At 45.1% G+C, this 15,443-nt stretch overlaps 1 protein-coding gene across 1 annotated transcript in view; it reads right to left on the bottom strand.

Annotated features, from left to right (window-relative positions):
- The window catches only part of Vstm4 (V-set and transmembrane domain containing 4), a 91,918-nt gene that overhangs the window by 61,223 nt on the left and 15,252 nt on the right, over positions 1 to 15,443 (bottom strand). The window contains exon 3 of the mRNA XM_031361506.1: positions 1,167 to 1,235. Coding sequence (XP_031217366.1) covers positions 1,167 to 1,235 — 69 coding nt within the window. The remainder of the gene's footprint in view (positions 1 to 1,166; positions 1,236 to 15,443) is intronic.

The raw sequence follows: 15,443 nt of genomic DNA, 5'->3' as shown, positions 1-15,443 counted from the left end.
ACACACACACACATACACACACACACACACACACACACACACACACAGCTGGTAGTGAGGCCAAGCACACACCTCTTCCTAGATCCTTTGACCAGCCCATTCTTCATCAATCAACCCAAAGACTTCACAAGATAGAATCCTTCCAAAGGTCCTGCCTCACCCCCTTGATATCAATGACTCCGCCTGAGAAATTAGAGTGCATGATAACACTCCTTGGTTACTTTGCGATGGCCATTCTCTACTGTCCTTTTTTGAGGCAGAAGCCCATAACCTCTCTTGGGGGGACAGAGTCCTCTGATGTGGGGGCTGCTCTGTGCATTGCCTCTATTCTTAAGCTGATTTGTGTCATGCCCACATTTGAGGCTACCCAAACCCTCCCTGAAACCAGTAAATGTCCCCTAAGGTGGCAGATGCATCCCCACTGTTGAGAACTCCACATCAAGACTCACACCTAAGTGGATGCCAGAGGCTTGTGTTATACAAAGTGTCTTAGAGATTCAAATAACTCTACAGAGTGTGTTAAGACTTGATATACAGTCCTTCCAAATGCATAAGGAACCACCTCAGAGTTCATCCTGCATTCAAAACAAGCTTCAGGGAGGGACTGCTGCTGGGAACTGTCTCTCAGGCCATGGATTCTAACCTGATGCGATCTAGAGTCAAATGGGGAGGTATGCGTAAGTTTCCACCTACATCAGAATCTCTCTGGATGGTCAAGCAAGCATCCCTTTTCAAAGTTCCCTGTGTGGTTCTAACATGAAATGAAGATAACTTGCTTACAGCTTTCAAACTCTTTAGGATCCCAAACTTCTAAAGCAACCAGAAATTAAAGGCAGCTTCGGTGGATGTAGTCTTTAATTTTACATCCCTGGGAAGTTCCTCTTTGGTATCACCTAGGAGAAGTCTGGGGAGGGTAAAACAAGGAAACAAATGGAATTAGGCAAAATAAGACTTTCACCCCCACTTGTCCACTGTCAAAGATACCACTCGTGATTTCCATTTCAGTCCTGCAAAGATCAGTCCAGGGTATAACTTGATGCTATGAGACTAATACTAAGATAAATTAGTATTTGACTAAATACTAAGAGACTAGAATCCTTTCTTTCTCTTTTTCTATCCCTTTCTTTCTGGCTAGAAAGGAGGCTGCATCAAGACACCAGACTTACCTTCAAAAAATGCCCAAGTCACCTTCTTTTTCTCTAATGATGAATCTTCAGCAGATTTGAGGGCAATCACTGTAAGCACAAAGATACAAGATGACATGACACGCAGCAGCTCACAACGACCCACACGGTCACCTCAAATGGTGCCACACGATACTGATGTCACTTAAATTTATAATGTCCACATTGACAAGACCGCTTTGAGTCTTCACACCCCAGGTACCAAAGAGAAACACAATGGCTTCCACCAAAAGTGGAGAAACCTGGGCCCTAGAACAGGCAACGAAAGCTGTCTGTGTTTAAAAGCCAGTAAATGGCAAAGCCAAAGTATAGCCTAATGAATGTTCTGCCTGCCCCACATGCTTTCAAATATAAAGAGTTTATTGATAGGGACCAAAACCAAATAACCACCTCCTTTGTGAATTTAGTATCTTCCATGATCCAGGGCTGGGTATTTACTCCTAGACAAAAGCACCTGGAGTCCTGAATTGGCAGGAACAGACCCTGAGACTACTCTGCATGCAAGATACTCATAAAGACAGCAGGCTCCTACCCTTGAGATTGTTTTGTCTTCTTTTACTTGATGGTTGGTCAAAGGATCTACTCTGCATTCAGTAGAAGAAGTTGAGTATAGTGTGTAAAACCTTGACTATCACTCTAGGGAACTAAACAGACAACAACAAAGCACATACATCAGGAGTAGAGCTGATTGTTGGACCCAACTTTGTGTTGACAGAAATGCTCCATGTGAGTGTTGCAGCTATTGGCTACATGTGGCTATTGAACATTTAAAATGTAAATAGTCTGACAAAGACAGCATGCCTTTAACCCCAGCACTCAGAAGGCAAAGGCAGGCAGATCTCTGTGAGTTCTGCCTGGTCTACACAGCTAGTTTTAGGACAGCCAGGGTTACACAGAGAAATCCTGTCTTGAAAAACAGACAATGAAAAATACAACTGAATTAAATTTCAGGAATTTTGATTTAAATTGCCAGTTGTGATCTGTGTCTACCAACGAAGAGCTCTAGACAAGAGAATCAAAGACCTGACTTTTAGAAGGGCAAGTAGAATGCAGAAGGAGTTGACACAAGAGGCAAGGAATGAGCAGAGGCAGGATGCACATTCATTTCATTCGATTGTGCCTCCTATATGTTTCTGAATTATTGTTGCTATAGATATTAATTTTCTATCCTTTTATCTTTTGGGTCCTTTATTGGATAAAGCTTTTGAGGTGGCTTCCAGACAGCTGATTTTTTCTTCCTGTGTGTCCAACCTGTCAAAAAGCCTCTTTATTTTTTCTTTCATTTATGGCATCTTCCAGCTCAGGATTATCTGTCTAATTCTTCTTCACACATCCCGGCTCTCCAATGAATCCTCCAGTTTCTCATCTGATTTCCTAACCAAGCTAGTGATCAATGTTAGCAGCTGTGCCTGACAACTTCCATAGCAAATGTGACCCACAGATTTATTCTTCCCATCTGGTTTTGATTTTGACATTGTCTCAGTGTGCCTGAGAATTTTTCCAGAGTGAATGTCAGACACTGTTAGGAAGAGCACAAAGTCTCTAGAGAAGTCTTCTGTTTCCTGAGAGCATGGTGAAGATCAATGTTCACCTTATCCATTCAGAGTCTGAACTGCTTATGAACTATATTTTTAGTCTGGCTGTTTCTTGATTTGGGTTTAGTTCCTTTGGGTTCTGTAGCAAGAAACCTAGACTGTTTGTCACAGTCCATACAGGTTTTATACCACATTCAGGAACACCCCAAACTCATTTGCCTTCAAAATATCCTGACTGTCACTTTCTCTGTCAAACTTCCAGAAGGCTTACGTGTCTGATGACTGGATTCCTTCATTGTTCGCCTTTGCAATCTCCTACCCTATCTAAGAACAAGTATGAGAGTTGATGCATATAAGCTCATAAGTAGCTTTGTTTGCAGCTGAAGAAATGACTCAGTGATTAAGAGCACTGGCTGCTCTTCCAGAGGAACTAGGCTTAATTTCCAGCCCCCATGTGTAGGTACGCAACATTCTAGAACTCCAGTTTCAGGGGATCTAACACCCTCTTCTGGCCTCTGTGGGAATCAGCCATACACATGGCACACAGACCTAACTTACAAGCAAAATACACACATACATAAAATTTAAATTAAGAAAGCAAATATACAATTGGGGAATACACAGAGATGCTGTTCACAAGGCAGAAATTCAGAAATTTCTCTCCCCTCCCCTAAAAGGAACTCCTGTCACCTTCATGACCTTTTCCTGGAAGTTGGCAAGTATTGTATGTGTGTGAGCTTGAGCATTGTGTGTTTTTGTGCATGTGTGTGCATGTGCATGCATGTGCATGTGTGTATGTGCACTGTGTATATGTGTGTGTGTGTGTGTGTGTGTGTGTGTGTGTGTGTGTGACACAAAGCAGTCTGGCACTCCAGCAATGAGCTCTCATTGCATACATACATGCTCTTTAGTGTGTGTGTGTTCATGTGTGCATGTGAAATATATTATCCAAATTCAACTTCCCCTTCCTGCTCAATTTTTCTTAACCCAGAACTTCTGTATTTACTAACTGACAAAGCAACTAAGCACCAAGAACTTAAAATAATAAGCATGTGGTTCTTCAGGATGTGGTAGAGTATGAGGGGCTGATGCATTTTAAGTGAGGCAGCCATGTTGGGAAGGTGGGGAACAGATTGGAGTGGAGGCAAGAAGCAGTATGGAGGAATACATAGGGGAGACAAGCTTGGGGCTCAAGGGCCAAAGAAGTCCGATGTGCTGTCTACCTCACAAGTTATACATGTACTTTGTCCCCTTAAACCATACATCCATTTTCCTGGACTACCCCGAATAGTTTTCACAACCTCAATCCTCATCTACCAAGCCTTGAAAAGGATGTTCCACAAAATCCTGAAGAAGGCAGAACAGACTGGATGTTAAACACCCTCTGAGTAGCTTGGCTTTAGAAGGTGAAAGGTGGCCATCATGGTCCAGGTACCACCACTCCAGTGTGATCCAGGAGCTAGCAGCATTGGTATTACCTAGCAATTTCTAACAAGTACAGAACCAGAGTCCCTACACCAGGTCCACAACCCCAGAGCCAACTGAGAATCTGTTGAGTCCTGTGTAAAACATGAAGCAGGAGCTGAAGAAGGCAGAAGAATCAATGAAGTCCCTACCATGCAAGCATGGAACCCGAGTTTTTATCTCCAGTACCTCTGTGAGAGCTGTGAGGACTTAGTGCTATTACCCTGCTATCTGGAAATAGTAATAAACTGGCTCTGACCAAACTCTCATCTTTACACCCAGAGACTGATGCGTCTCTCAGCCCTCTTCAGAAAAGCTTCTGTGGACAGTGTATGATGATTAGTACAGAGATCCACAACCAGGTCACACACAGAGAACAAGAGGCCCATGCTATACTCGATTCTCTGTGGGGGGGCGTCTTTAACATATCCCTCCCCCAATGGCTCAGGGATTACTATAGAAGAGGGAAGAGATACCTGAGACAGAACAGTATTTTCTAGACAGGGCAGGACCATTGCACATAATTCACAGCAGCTGTGTGTGCAAGCACAGGACCTATACAGGATCAAGCCAGCCAAAATGCCAGGATGGGTCGGGTCTCACAAAGTCCCAGCTCTGTCTGAGAGGCTACTGGCAATTGGTGGCTGCTGAGGGAAGGTTTTCTTCAGGAGGTGGCCTTAAGAGGCTACTCGTGCCCCAGTAGATGGCCCCACATTTATGGCTCTCCAGGCAGCACTAAAAACTCAGTTCGAGAAGAAGGCTACATGAAGTTGGCATAAGAAGATGGTGGAGGGGGCATACAGTAGAAATGGAGGGGAGGGTACGGGGAGGTTGGTTTGATCAAAATATTATAACTATTTATGAAATTCTCAAAAAAATTAAAAAGTGGGTGGGGAAAACATCTGGACATAGTAAAGCATCCATGTAGCCCGAGTGATGGGGTGGAGGGACGTGGAGACTTAGGGGACTCTGAAGCTCATTGGCCGGCCCGTCTAGCTGAATCAAAGATCTTCAGGTGCAGTGACAGATGGGGTCAAAAACTAAAGGTGGAAAGCAATCAAGAAAAGACATCCATCACGGACCTGTCCTCTCGTGCATATGCATTTATGCACACATCCTAACAAGTACAAATCCCTAAACACATACATGTGATGTTTTGAAAAGGAAATAAAGGGTGTGGTGAGCCCATGTAGATTAGCGTGAAGTGCTCAACTGCCACCTGCTGGGTGTGTGAACCCAGGCAAGCCACTGACTTGCCTGGTGTCTTAGTTTTTAAGTACCAATGACAGGGCAAAGGAGGGCTACATGGGTTAGAATGTACAGAGTGCTTCCAGCCATGTCCCTGTGTCCCTGTGTCTGAGATGTCATCAACACCTCTTACCCACAGACGGTCTGCCCCTTAAGAGCACAACCCTTGTTCTATTGACTGCTATGATTCCCATCCATGCCTAGAAGGGATCTTTGCTTCAGAGTCTTTTACATGGAGTGATGGCCAGTCGTCCAAATGGCCAAAATGAAAGGGTTCTTCATTCCTGTGACTAGCCTTCCAACTGGAATAGGTCGGCATGATCTTTAGCCAAAGCAGGAGCCCAACAACCACTTCCATACATCTTCCAGGGAAACAACCTGTGCTTCTGATTTAATCCAAGTTCAGGTCCTTCTGCCTCATGCATGCCGACAGTTAACCAACTCCAATTCTACTTAGAACAACATGGCGACCCATCCCAAGAAATCTCATAAACAGGGATTTCCAAATTGTGGGGACTCTCGCCTGACTTTCCAGTCCAGACAATTCATGGGAAAGTGCAGCCATTACTGCTTGGCACTGGAAGATTAGCAACACTTATCTGCTCCCACAAGAAAGAAAAACTGCACAGGGCCCCTGCCAGGGCTGCAGGAACTTCCCGAAGTTCTGCTGTAACTATCTTATTTCAGCTGCTAATCCTGTGCTATCTCAAGTGAATTTGACACAATGTCAAGCTATGTGTCTGAGAACACGGACTGTAAGGAAACCCAGATGTCTGATACGGCCTGTCCACAGCAAGGGCTTTGTAGTGGAGCAGCCATGGCTCTGGTCCCTGCATTTGTGTACCTCCCCCTGTGGCACACGCACAAGGCCAATATAAATTGACCTTGGCCAATCTGCCCTGTAGTGAGAGAGGCACTCTCTGGGATGAACCAGGGGAAAGAGAATACCAATACTTCTAAAAAGCATTTAGCTGGAAGCTGGCTATAGTTCTGTCAGGGGTCAAGTGCATCTCAGTGTGAAGTCCTGGGTTTGATTTCTACCACCACAAAACACAGAGACCAAAAGGAAATGTGACACATTCTCCAACCACAGATTATTCATGTTGGCTCAAGGCATGCTGAAAGAAAATGCATATTTTTGCAAATTTCACTCCCAGTGAACTAGCTAGCTATCAGGAGACTTTAGGCTCTCTACCCAAAGCCAACGAGTCTGTGTACTTTGGCTATTGGTCTCCTCCCCTTAAAAGCCAGCTGTACAGTCAGACAGTAGGGATCAGCAAACAGCCCTCCTGTCCAAATTGCTGAAATTTCTGGAGCCCGTCAGCTCTGGCAGGTTGTTCTGTAGATGGAGGCTGGGGCTACATAAGGGGGCAGAGGCTATACAAGCCTCGGGAATGGCTCCTCACTGAAGCTCCTGCAAGTGAGTGACGACCAACCTCCCCCTCCCCACCCAGCCCACTGTAATTATTTATGCACTGTCTTCTCCTCCATCCTGCCTGCCTCCAGGAAAGTCATGTGTAGGACCCAGTCTCGACCCAATCTCCAGTTGCTACAGAATTTAGGACCTCGGGGACTATTGCTAAACAGGAAGGCAGGAGGAGGCCTTCTCAGTACTGTTGCACCAGTAAGAGAGGCTTCGATTTACACGACCACTGCCACTGCGCCTATTGGTCAGTGGCTCCAAGATCAAAGCAGAGGAGAGGAACAAAGATTGCTCCTACCCCAGTCAACTCCTGACTGCAGGCTGATGTGTTGTTGTCTTGGAATCTGGCACCAGTAGACAGATCCTGTGTGTCTTCTCAAGGAGGCAGTGGCCCAGACAATAATAGGCCAGCTATTCCTGACACCCCTCCCTCCCCCGGGGGGTGGGGAGCAGAATAGGGAGAAATCGAATAAGTTGTAACATATATGTGTGTGTGTGTGTGTGTGTGTGTGTATGTGTATATATATACATATATATATGTATATATATATATGAGGTTGCAGCTCAGAGGACTCAGACAAACCAATTTTGTCTAGAAGGAGCAGAAACTAGGTTTTGAAGAAGGAGCCTTAGTCACATGCTTTGATGGGTCTTAGGGAGCCCACCCTCATACAGGGAAATCAGTGGCCTTGAATCCTAACCTGAAAAGAAAGCCCCAGAAATGTCCGAGGGGCAGGTGTGTTTCAGCTGTGACTAAGTTCACACGAAGCCCCTGTGCTAATGCCTTCAGGGCAGGGAGAGACTTCCACACTTTCAAGGACACCACAGCTGTCTGGACTGTTGGATCCCAGACGTCTGTATTAGAGATGGTTACACATTTCAATCTATCCAGTAATCTCTCCCAGCTCTGCTCGCCCATGCCCTCTTTCTTTAACAAAGAATTCAGTTATTAGAGAAGCTTCAAAGACAGATGTAGGTCACATCCAAGGACCAAGAACATAGCAAATGCTAACTCTTGAGCTGGGAAGACTGACCTCAGCCTGTCTGTCTCCCATTCCTTAGAAGAACTTCCTATACCTTTATAACTGGAGTTAAATCTCCATCTCTTAAGATACTTTCTTCCTCCAAAACCACTTGCAGTTGGCATAGAATTACTGACAGCTAGGGGGAAAGTGGAGGAAGAGGTGGTCAAAAGCTCAGATAAGCCTTTAATGACCCTCTCCAACCCTTCTGCTGAGAAAACCCAACAGGCCAGATATAAAGGGTCTCCTACGGCAATAACAGCTGCTCTGGTTATGATGGTAATGGCTGCTATGCAATGTGGACAGTGGTCCATAGTCTCTGAGACACTCGGGCTCTGGAAGCAACTTGCATCAGAGAATCTTTCCTCCAGGACTATCCAGCATCTCAGCCTCCCATTCCCTGCCAAATATGCTGCCTTAGAACACATCTCTACCTACAGAGTATGTGCAGGGCACAATTGTCCTGTCTGTGTCTATGTCTTGCTCCTTCGCTTGCTAGAATTCTTTTTGGTCCGTAGGTCAAGGCATGTTAACTTTACAGGAGTGAAGTGGTTCTGGAAGTGTATCCCTGCAGTCCTTGGCTGGAGCAGGAGGATCCCTGGAGCACAAGAGTTAGAAACAAAGTTAGGCAATGTAACAAGATGGTGTCTCAGCAGGAAACAAGAGGAATGAATGGATCAGTCAGTGGTATGGTATGGTATAGTGTAGTGTGGTGTCATGGTGTGGTGGGGTATGGTATGGTATGGTATGGTGTGGTGTGATGTCACGGTGTAATGTGGTATGGGGTATGGTATGGTATGGTATGGTACAGTACGGTGGAGCATACTAGGGAAGCAGGTTACTCAAAAACAATTGAAAGCAGGACCATGATATCATTACATGTTGGAAACTTTGGAAGAGGCCAGGGACAGGAGCTCCCAACTCTCCCAAGCCCCCTTTCCTCTCTGAAGCCTCAGAAGCCATGGAGACGCAGCAGCACACCAGCCACAGGGCTCAGCTCTGCATGCACTGGCACTGGACTTGCACTGCATGGGGTTTATTTTACAGCCTTTCGACAGGAAAAGTGCAGGACTCCTTAAGCAGAGGATGATTCTTAGCTTCTGTCAAGAAGAGCAGACATCTGAACCCTGCTCCCTGACATGTGAGCCTTGCTAATTTATATCTAGGAAGAACACAGGCCATCCTGCCTCCATTTCTTCTGACTCCATCCTGCAGACTCATGTAAGAAAAATAAGTGATCAGGAAATAAACAAAAGGTGTCAGCTGCCCCTTTGCTCCTAATTCAGAGTTAATGGGCTCACCATCCCTCCGTACTGAAGGACCAGATAATTCCCAAGGGGAAAAAGTTAAAATGTAGCTGTGTTCCCACCCTATATATCTGGATCTGCAAGTCGGAGGAGGAAGGAGGAACCCTAGACACAGAGACCTCTGTTCCTGCTCTGAGGCTGGCCTGTCACTTCCTTTCCCCCTTGCCTCTCCAAGATTCAGGTCAAAGGCAGCCTCTTGAGGCTGGGACAGTGCCTTATGTCAGCATTGGTCCTCAGTGACCTCCCCAGGGGCTTTGCTGATAAACACTGAGGCTCAGCTTTGCTCGGTGCAAGCCACTCTTGCCTTTTGGGAGTTGGCTAAGTTGAATTCTAGCAAACAAAGCAAAGGACTAAAAAGAGATAAACTTCGCAGGGTGCCTGGTGTTTGCAAAGGAAGTCCACATTCCTCAAGGGAGAACACAAGGGTCAGCATTCTGGAGTAGGGAACACTGAAGCTCAACACAAAGTTACTCGCTCAGCCTCATTCAGCATCGTTTCTGCCCCCTTTTGCCATTTCAATCGGGAAGTTTACGGAAGAGTAAGGAGGAACCCTAGACACAGAGACCTCTGTTCCTGCTCTGAGGCTGGCCTGTCACTTCCTTTCCCCCTTGCCTCTCCAAGATTCTGGTCAAAGACAGCCTCTTGAGGCTGGAACAGAGCCTTATGTCAGCATTGGTCCTCAGTGACCTCCTCAGGGTCTCTGAGTAAACTCATCTTTTACATGTAAAATAGGTCATGGAACCTCTTTCTGGATCTGTACACTGAATCACAGGAGAGACATCACAGCAGAATCTGGCAGGGTGCTGAAATCCCTGGGCAGACCATCTCTACTTTCTCATTACTGCCTGCCCCACTCCCCTGGCTCACATGGCCAACTTGCACGTCCTTGATTTTTTAACTTTCTCTTCCTCTTACTTAGGGCTGAGCTGCCTTCCATTCTGACATGGCAGGGCCCTTTGTGTCTATTGAAGCTTTCCTCTGGGTCAAGCAAGCTCCACAAAGTGACGTCTCTCATCCATGTACCAGAACAGTACACTTGTCCCTGTCTTCCGCCCATGTCAAGGATACCTGCTCTACAGCACCACCTTTTCATGCTCTCTAATCATGCCCTCCCCTCACTAAGGAGGCTGTAATCCAAGGTCAACAGGGACGCTGGCTGTCTACCTCATGCCTCTTTGGGCACAGTGTCCCAAGGACAGCTTCATAAAGGGAAACTTCCTGCATGTTGGGGAGTTTACGTCTTTTAATCTCCTGACAGTTTTCAAGGCCAATGGTTGGCTTGTGGTTTGGTCCAATGAGGAAGGCATCTGAGTGTTGTTTAAATTACACTCTGGTTGTGAATGTGTTGCTTCTGAGTGTTTGGACCTGTTGACACTGTAAACACCATGATGTGCACTTGCTTAATTAAGCAGTAGCACTAAATGTTTAGTAAATCTCACTCCTAATTATCTGTTCCAGGCCTCCAGAGAGAAGGGATTTAGTTAACTTCTTCCATTGAAACCTGAGGCATCCATTCCCTGTGGTATTAAGTCCAAATCTAATTATTAAGTCCCCTCTTACATTTTGGGGTCAAATGCCCAGACGATAAATTATATTCTAATTTCATCCTTGCCCCTAAACTTTTTCTCATAAATTGTGCTCATGTGCTTTCTCTCTTTCACTCCTTCCCTTCCTCTTTCCCTTCCTCCCTCCCCTCTTTATCTCCCTCTCCTGCCCGCCCTCTCTATACATGATGTGTCTGGACATGATACACTCATGTGTTCACATGTTGGCATACACATGCACAGAGATCATGGGAAAATCAGAGGAAGAACTGGGTTGCTGCCTCCAATTTCCATCTTGTTTAAGGTGGGCTCCCTCGTTTGCCACGATATAAGCCCAAGTAGTTGTCAGAAAGCTTCCAGTATTCTCCTGATTCCTCTCTTCTCCCCAGGCATCCCAGTAGATGTTTTCCAGGTGAATTCTGAGAATGGACTTCAGGTTCTCAAAGTTGCCTGACAAGTGCTTTGCACGCTGAGCCATCTTGCCAGGTCGGCCACCACACTCTTATGGTAACAGCATTTTTCCATTTGAACAGCATTGAAAGCTGACTTATATAACCTTAAATCAAACAACAGTCTGGCTCATTCAACTATGCTGTTTGGGGTTAGAGTAAACCCTGGTTCAACTGCCCAAGTCTGCAGGTTGTTGCTGTTCTGAGCATTTCACTATTGATGAAGGGGGTTCCCTTTAAATAGTGGGGTGGGTATTTCATCTCAAAATGTTTGACTGCTTCTGATCCCACAGGATGTAGAGCTTGGCTGAAAAACAGCTAAAGACCTTTTCCTTCCACAAACTCCTGAGGACCAAAGCCATTGCAGCCCTCACAGCTGAAGCCTAAAGTGGAAGGCAATGTCTCACTCACATGGGCTCTAAGGATAAGCTCTGTAACTAGCTAGTGACCACAGGATTATGGTACCAGGACTGAAGGGAGGCCTCTTGGTCAGAACCTCATGAACCCTCACCACTGCACACAGCTGAAGAAACAAGGTTTAAGGATCCCCCTGTGGCCTGGGGCCATGTTAACCAATCAAGCTATGGAATCAGCAATTTCTGGGATGGACCTGGTCAGATCAATACCCTTAGATGGACAACAAGTCTAGGAACTTGTCATGGAACACAACAAAGATTGGAGGAGTCACAGAGTGGGGAGACTCCCAAAGCCTGGAGAGATCAGGCTGGTTAAACAAGGAAAGGGAGTTCCTTCACAGAACAGTGAATAGAAGACTAGCACAAGGGGCCTGGGGCAGAGGGAGAGGGGAAGAGCTCACGGAGAGGCACCTACAACTCTGACAGCCCAACACAGCGGACAGGCTTGAATTGCAAACTGCTATGTCCTATACACAGAAGTGACCAGTCAACACTGCATGGGGAGTGCGGATGGATTTGGACAAGTCCTTTATTTTTATAGGAGCAACAGAAAACATCATTATTTGACAAAGCAACCAGCCATAGACAGGTTGAGTCTCCCTAATCTGAAATGTTATCAGATTTCAAAGGTTTTTTTTTTTCTTTCACATTTTCAGAATTAGAGATCCTCCAATAGTAAAGCACAAGCAAATATCCTCAAATCTGAACAAATCTAAAATCCACAACACTTCTGGTCCATGAATTTTGGATGAATGATACTCGGTTAACCATGTTTCTAACATGCATGAGAGATTTTGAACCCCTTAGAACACTGGTTCTCAACTTCCCTAATGCTGTGACCCTTTAATACATACAGGTCCTCTTGTTGTGGTGACCTCCAAGCATAAAATTATTTGCATTGCTATTTCATAACTGAAATTTTGGTACTTTTATGAGTGGTAGTGTAAATATCTGTGTTTTCAAATGATCTTAGGAGACTCCTGGGAAAGGGTTGTTCGACCAACAAAGAGACTGAAATCAACAGATGGAAAACCACTGCCTTAGAATATGGAATGTCCCTCTGCATATATATTATGGTTTTATAGCTCAGTGTTCCTGTGGGACTCTTAACAGTGGGAGTGGGGGCTGTCTCTGATTCTTGCCTGCCTTTAGGACCTTTATCCTCCTGCAGGGTTGCCTCATGCAGCCTTGATGTGAGAATATGTGCCTAGTCTTATTATATTTTGTTATGCCATATTTGGTTGATGTCCCTAGAAGGTCTGCTCCTTTCTAAGGGGAGCAGTTAAGGGGATTAGATCACATGTAAAGGGAAAAAGCCAGGGACAGACTAGGGAGGAAGGGAGTTGCAGTTAAGATGTAATATATAAGATAAGAATAAATAAAAAGAAAAAAAAAGGAATCTTCACCTCATTTTAAAGGTGATCTTGGAATTATACTGTAAAGAGAGCAAGATGCTTTGTCTCAAAAGGCATGCAGTGTTTTCAGTTTTTAGAACAAAGATACTTGTGTTGATTATCCAACAACTAACAACTATCTAAGTGAAATCCTTAGCAACTTTATTTTGGTTTGTCTGTTTCCTACCTTATTTCATCTTATGCCTGTGGTTACTAAAAGCCAATGGCATTTGGGGATCTACTGGGTTATCATGCTTACCGGATAGAGAATCTAGTCCAACTCAGAGCATCATGAATACTCCTGAACTGTTAGGCTTTGTCAACTTGACATAACCTAAAAGGCACCTGGGAAGAGGGAACTGCAGTGGAGAAATTGTTCAGATCCAGTTTACCCATGGCTTTGCCTATGACTGTATCTTCACTGATGATTGATGTGGGAGGGCCTGGCCCATTGTGGGCAGCACCATCCTTAGACAGGCAGGCCTGATCTCTTTACGAAAGTTAGCTGAGCATGAGTCAGTAAATAGCATTCATTCATGGGTTCTGCTTCAAGTTCCTGCTTGTGTTCCTTCTGTAACTTCACCCAGTGACAGAGTGTGACCTGGAAGTGTCACTCCTCCAGCCCAGAGGAGTCCATGCAGTGAACACCAAACCACAATATCTCATTCCATTACCTCAATAATGGTGTTTCCCACAGCCCAATCCTCAGACATTTCATCCACCCACAAGCCTACACCTGTTCAACTCAGAGATCAGCTCACGGAACTCAGAGCACATAGGTTTATACACATGAGAGGAGCTTCTTGTCCAACTCCACACTGAGTTTACTCCAAAGATCTCTCACATAACCACACTCATTCCATTAATCAAAGCTTCTCACTTGACAACTTCACATCCCTCTTGTCCTTTTGCCACACTTAAGGCCCCAACACTTCAACCCTTTGAGCTACCAAAGACATATATTATGGTTGTGTTTTCATCTAGTTCTCTAATCTGTGTTTCAGTGAGCCAACAGGCAGACCCATCTGAAGCTGTGGGATGTGTTACAGTTTTCCAGAGCTGACAGCACTGACTGAGTGGTCAAATCCATCTCCAACTCACATACCAGACCCCATTCACATGCTTGGGAATCCGCACCTTATCAATGGCTCCAGTACTGCTTCTTATCAGGCGAAGTTGTAACACTGGCCGGGAACACCCATTGGAAACTCTTTAATGTTCAGTACAGCCCCCTTCATGACTCAGTCTGTGAGCACCTAGGCATCCATACCCCTTCATGAGCCACCCATTGTCAGTTCCAGCACTGTCCTCTCCTCCCTTTGTGCACCCATGGTGTCATGGATATGTCTTTACCCCTGCACTCACAATGGCTTATCCCTCCTGCAGACGGATCTACCCATGTGTTCCCGGGTTCCCATCACTTCAATGACTTAATAAGCCACTCTATTGATGCTGATGTGATCTTATACTGTCCCACAGGCAACTTAGTCATCAATACAGAAATATTGAGAGGAAGGTCTTTTGAAAGGTGATCCCACAGGGTCCTCCCAAATCCATTCATGCATTCAGGACACAAACAGTAAGTTGGGTTACACAGGAATGGCTCTGTTATAAAAGTGAGCCCTCTGCCCTGAACTACACTGATGAGCAGGAAGCTCTCAAATAACAGTACCATCAACATGTTCTGAACTCCTTGGCCTCTGGAATTGTGAGTTAAATAAATCTATTATTTATGAGTTACCCATTCTCAGGCATTTTGTTATAGCAACAACAACAAAAAAGAAATACACACCCCAAATCCACTTAGAACCAGATGGTATTTTTTCCAGTGCACCTTCTTCACTGAGCCAACCATAGCTCCTTGGACTGAAAGAACAGATTCTCTCTCTCCAGGGCTATAGTTAATTTCTTTACATTTGTCTTTCTTTGGGGGATTGTATCTGTGTCTCTGGAAATGTGTTCTCAGAGTTGATTGTGTGGTTACCTATACAGTGCATGGATAGCACACTTATCTGCCTTCCTAGGGATGTCAGGCTGACCTGTCCATGCATAGAAATGGCAACAGCTGATACACTATGGTGTCACATTGCACAAGATCATCTAATCATTTCCCATTTTCTCTTCACAGAGACAGCTTCCTGGTGATGATCCTACAGTGTTTAAGATTCATGTGCCCCCAATGTATTACTCTGCCTGCCTTCAAACTGAACCTCATTTTGTTATTTCCTGCCTGTGTTTCTTTACCTCTTCTGGAAACATTTTTATTATTCGAGACTCCTTGCCAAAGTTAAAAACATTTCTCAACTTTGTATTTTCTGAAAGTTTGTTAGGGCGGTATGAGCACCCTTTTCAATGTCATTGATAAAACAATTCAGTGCCGTCAAACCTAGCCTTGACCTTGATTATTGCAATAGCAAGCCTTAGCAGTGCTGGGGCACCACACATTGCAGAGGACTC

The sequence above is a fragment of the Mastomys coucha genome, unplaced genomic scaffold, assembly GCF_008632895.1.
Source record: "Mastomys coucha isolate ucsf_1 unplaced genomic scaffold, UCSF_Mcou_1 pScaffold9, whole genome shotgun sequence".
In the NCBI taxonomy this organism is placed as follows: domain Eukaryota; kingdom Metazoa; phylum Chordata; class Mammalia; order Rodentia; family Muridae; genus Mastomys; species Mastomys coucha.
This window is presented reverse-complemented; position numbering and strand designations above follow the sequence as displayed.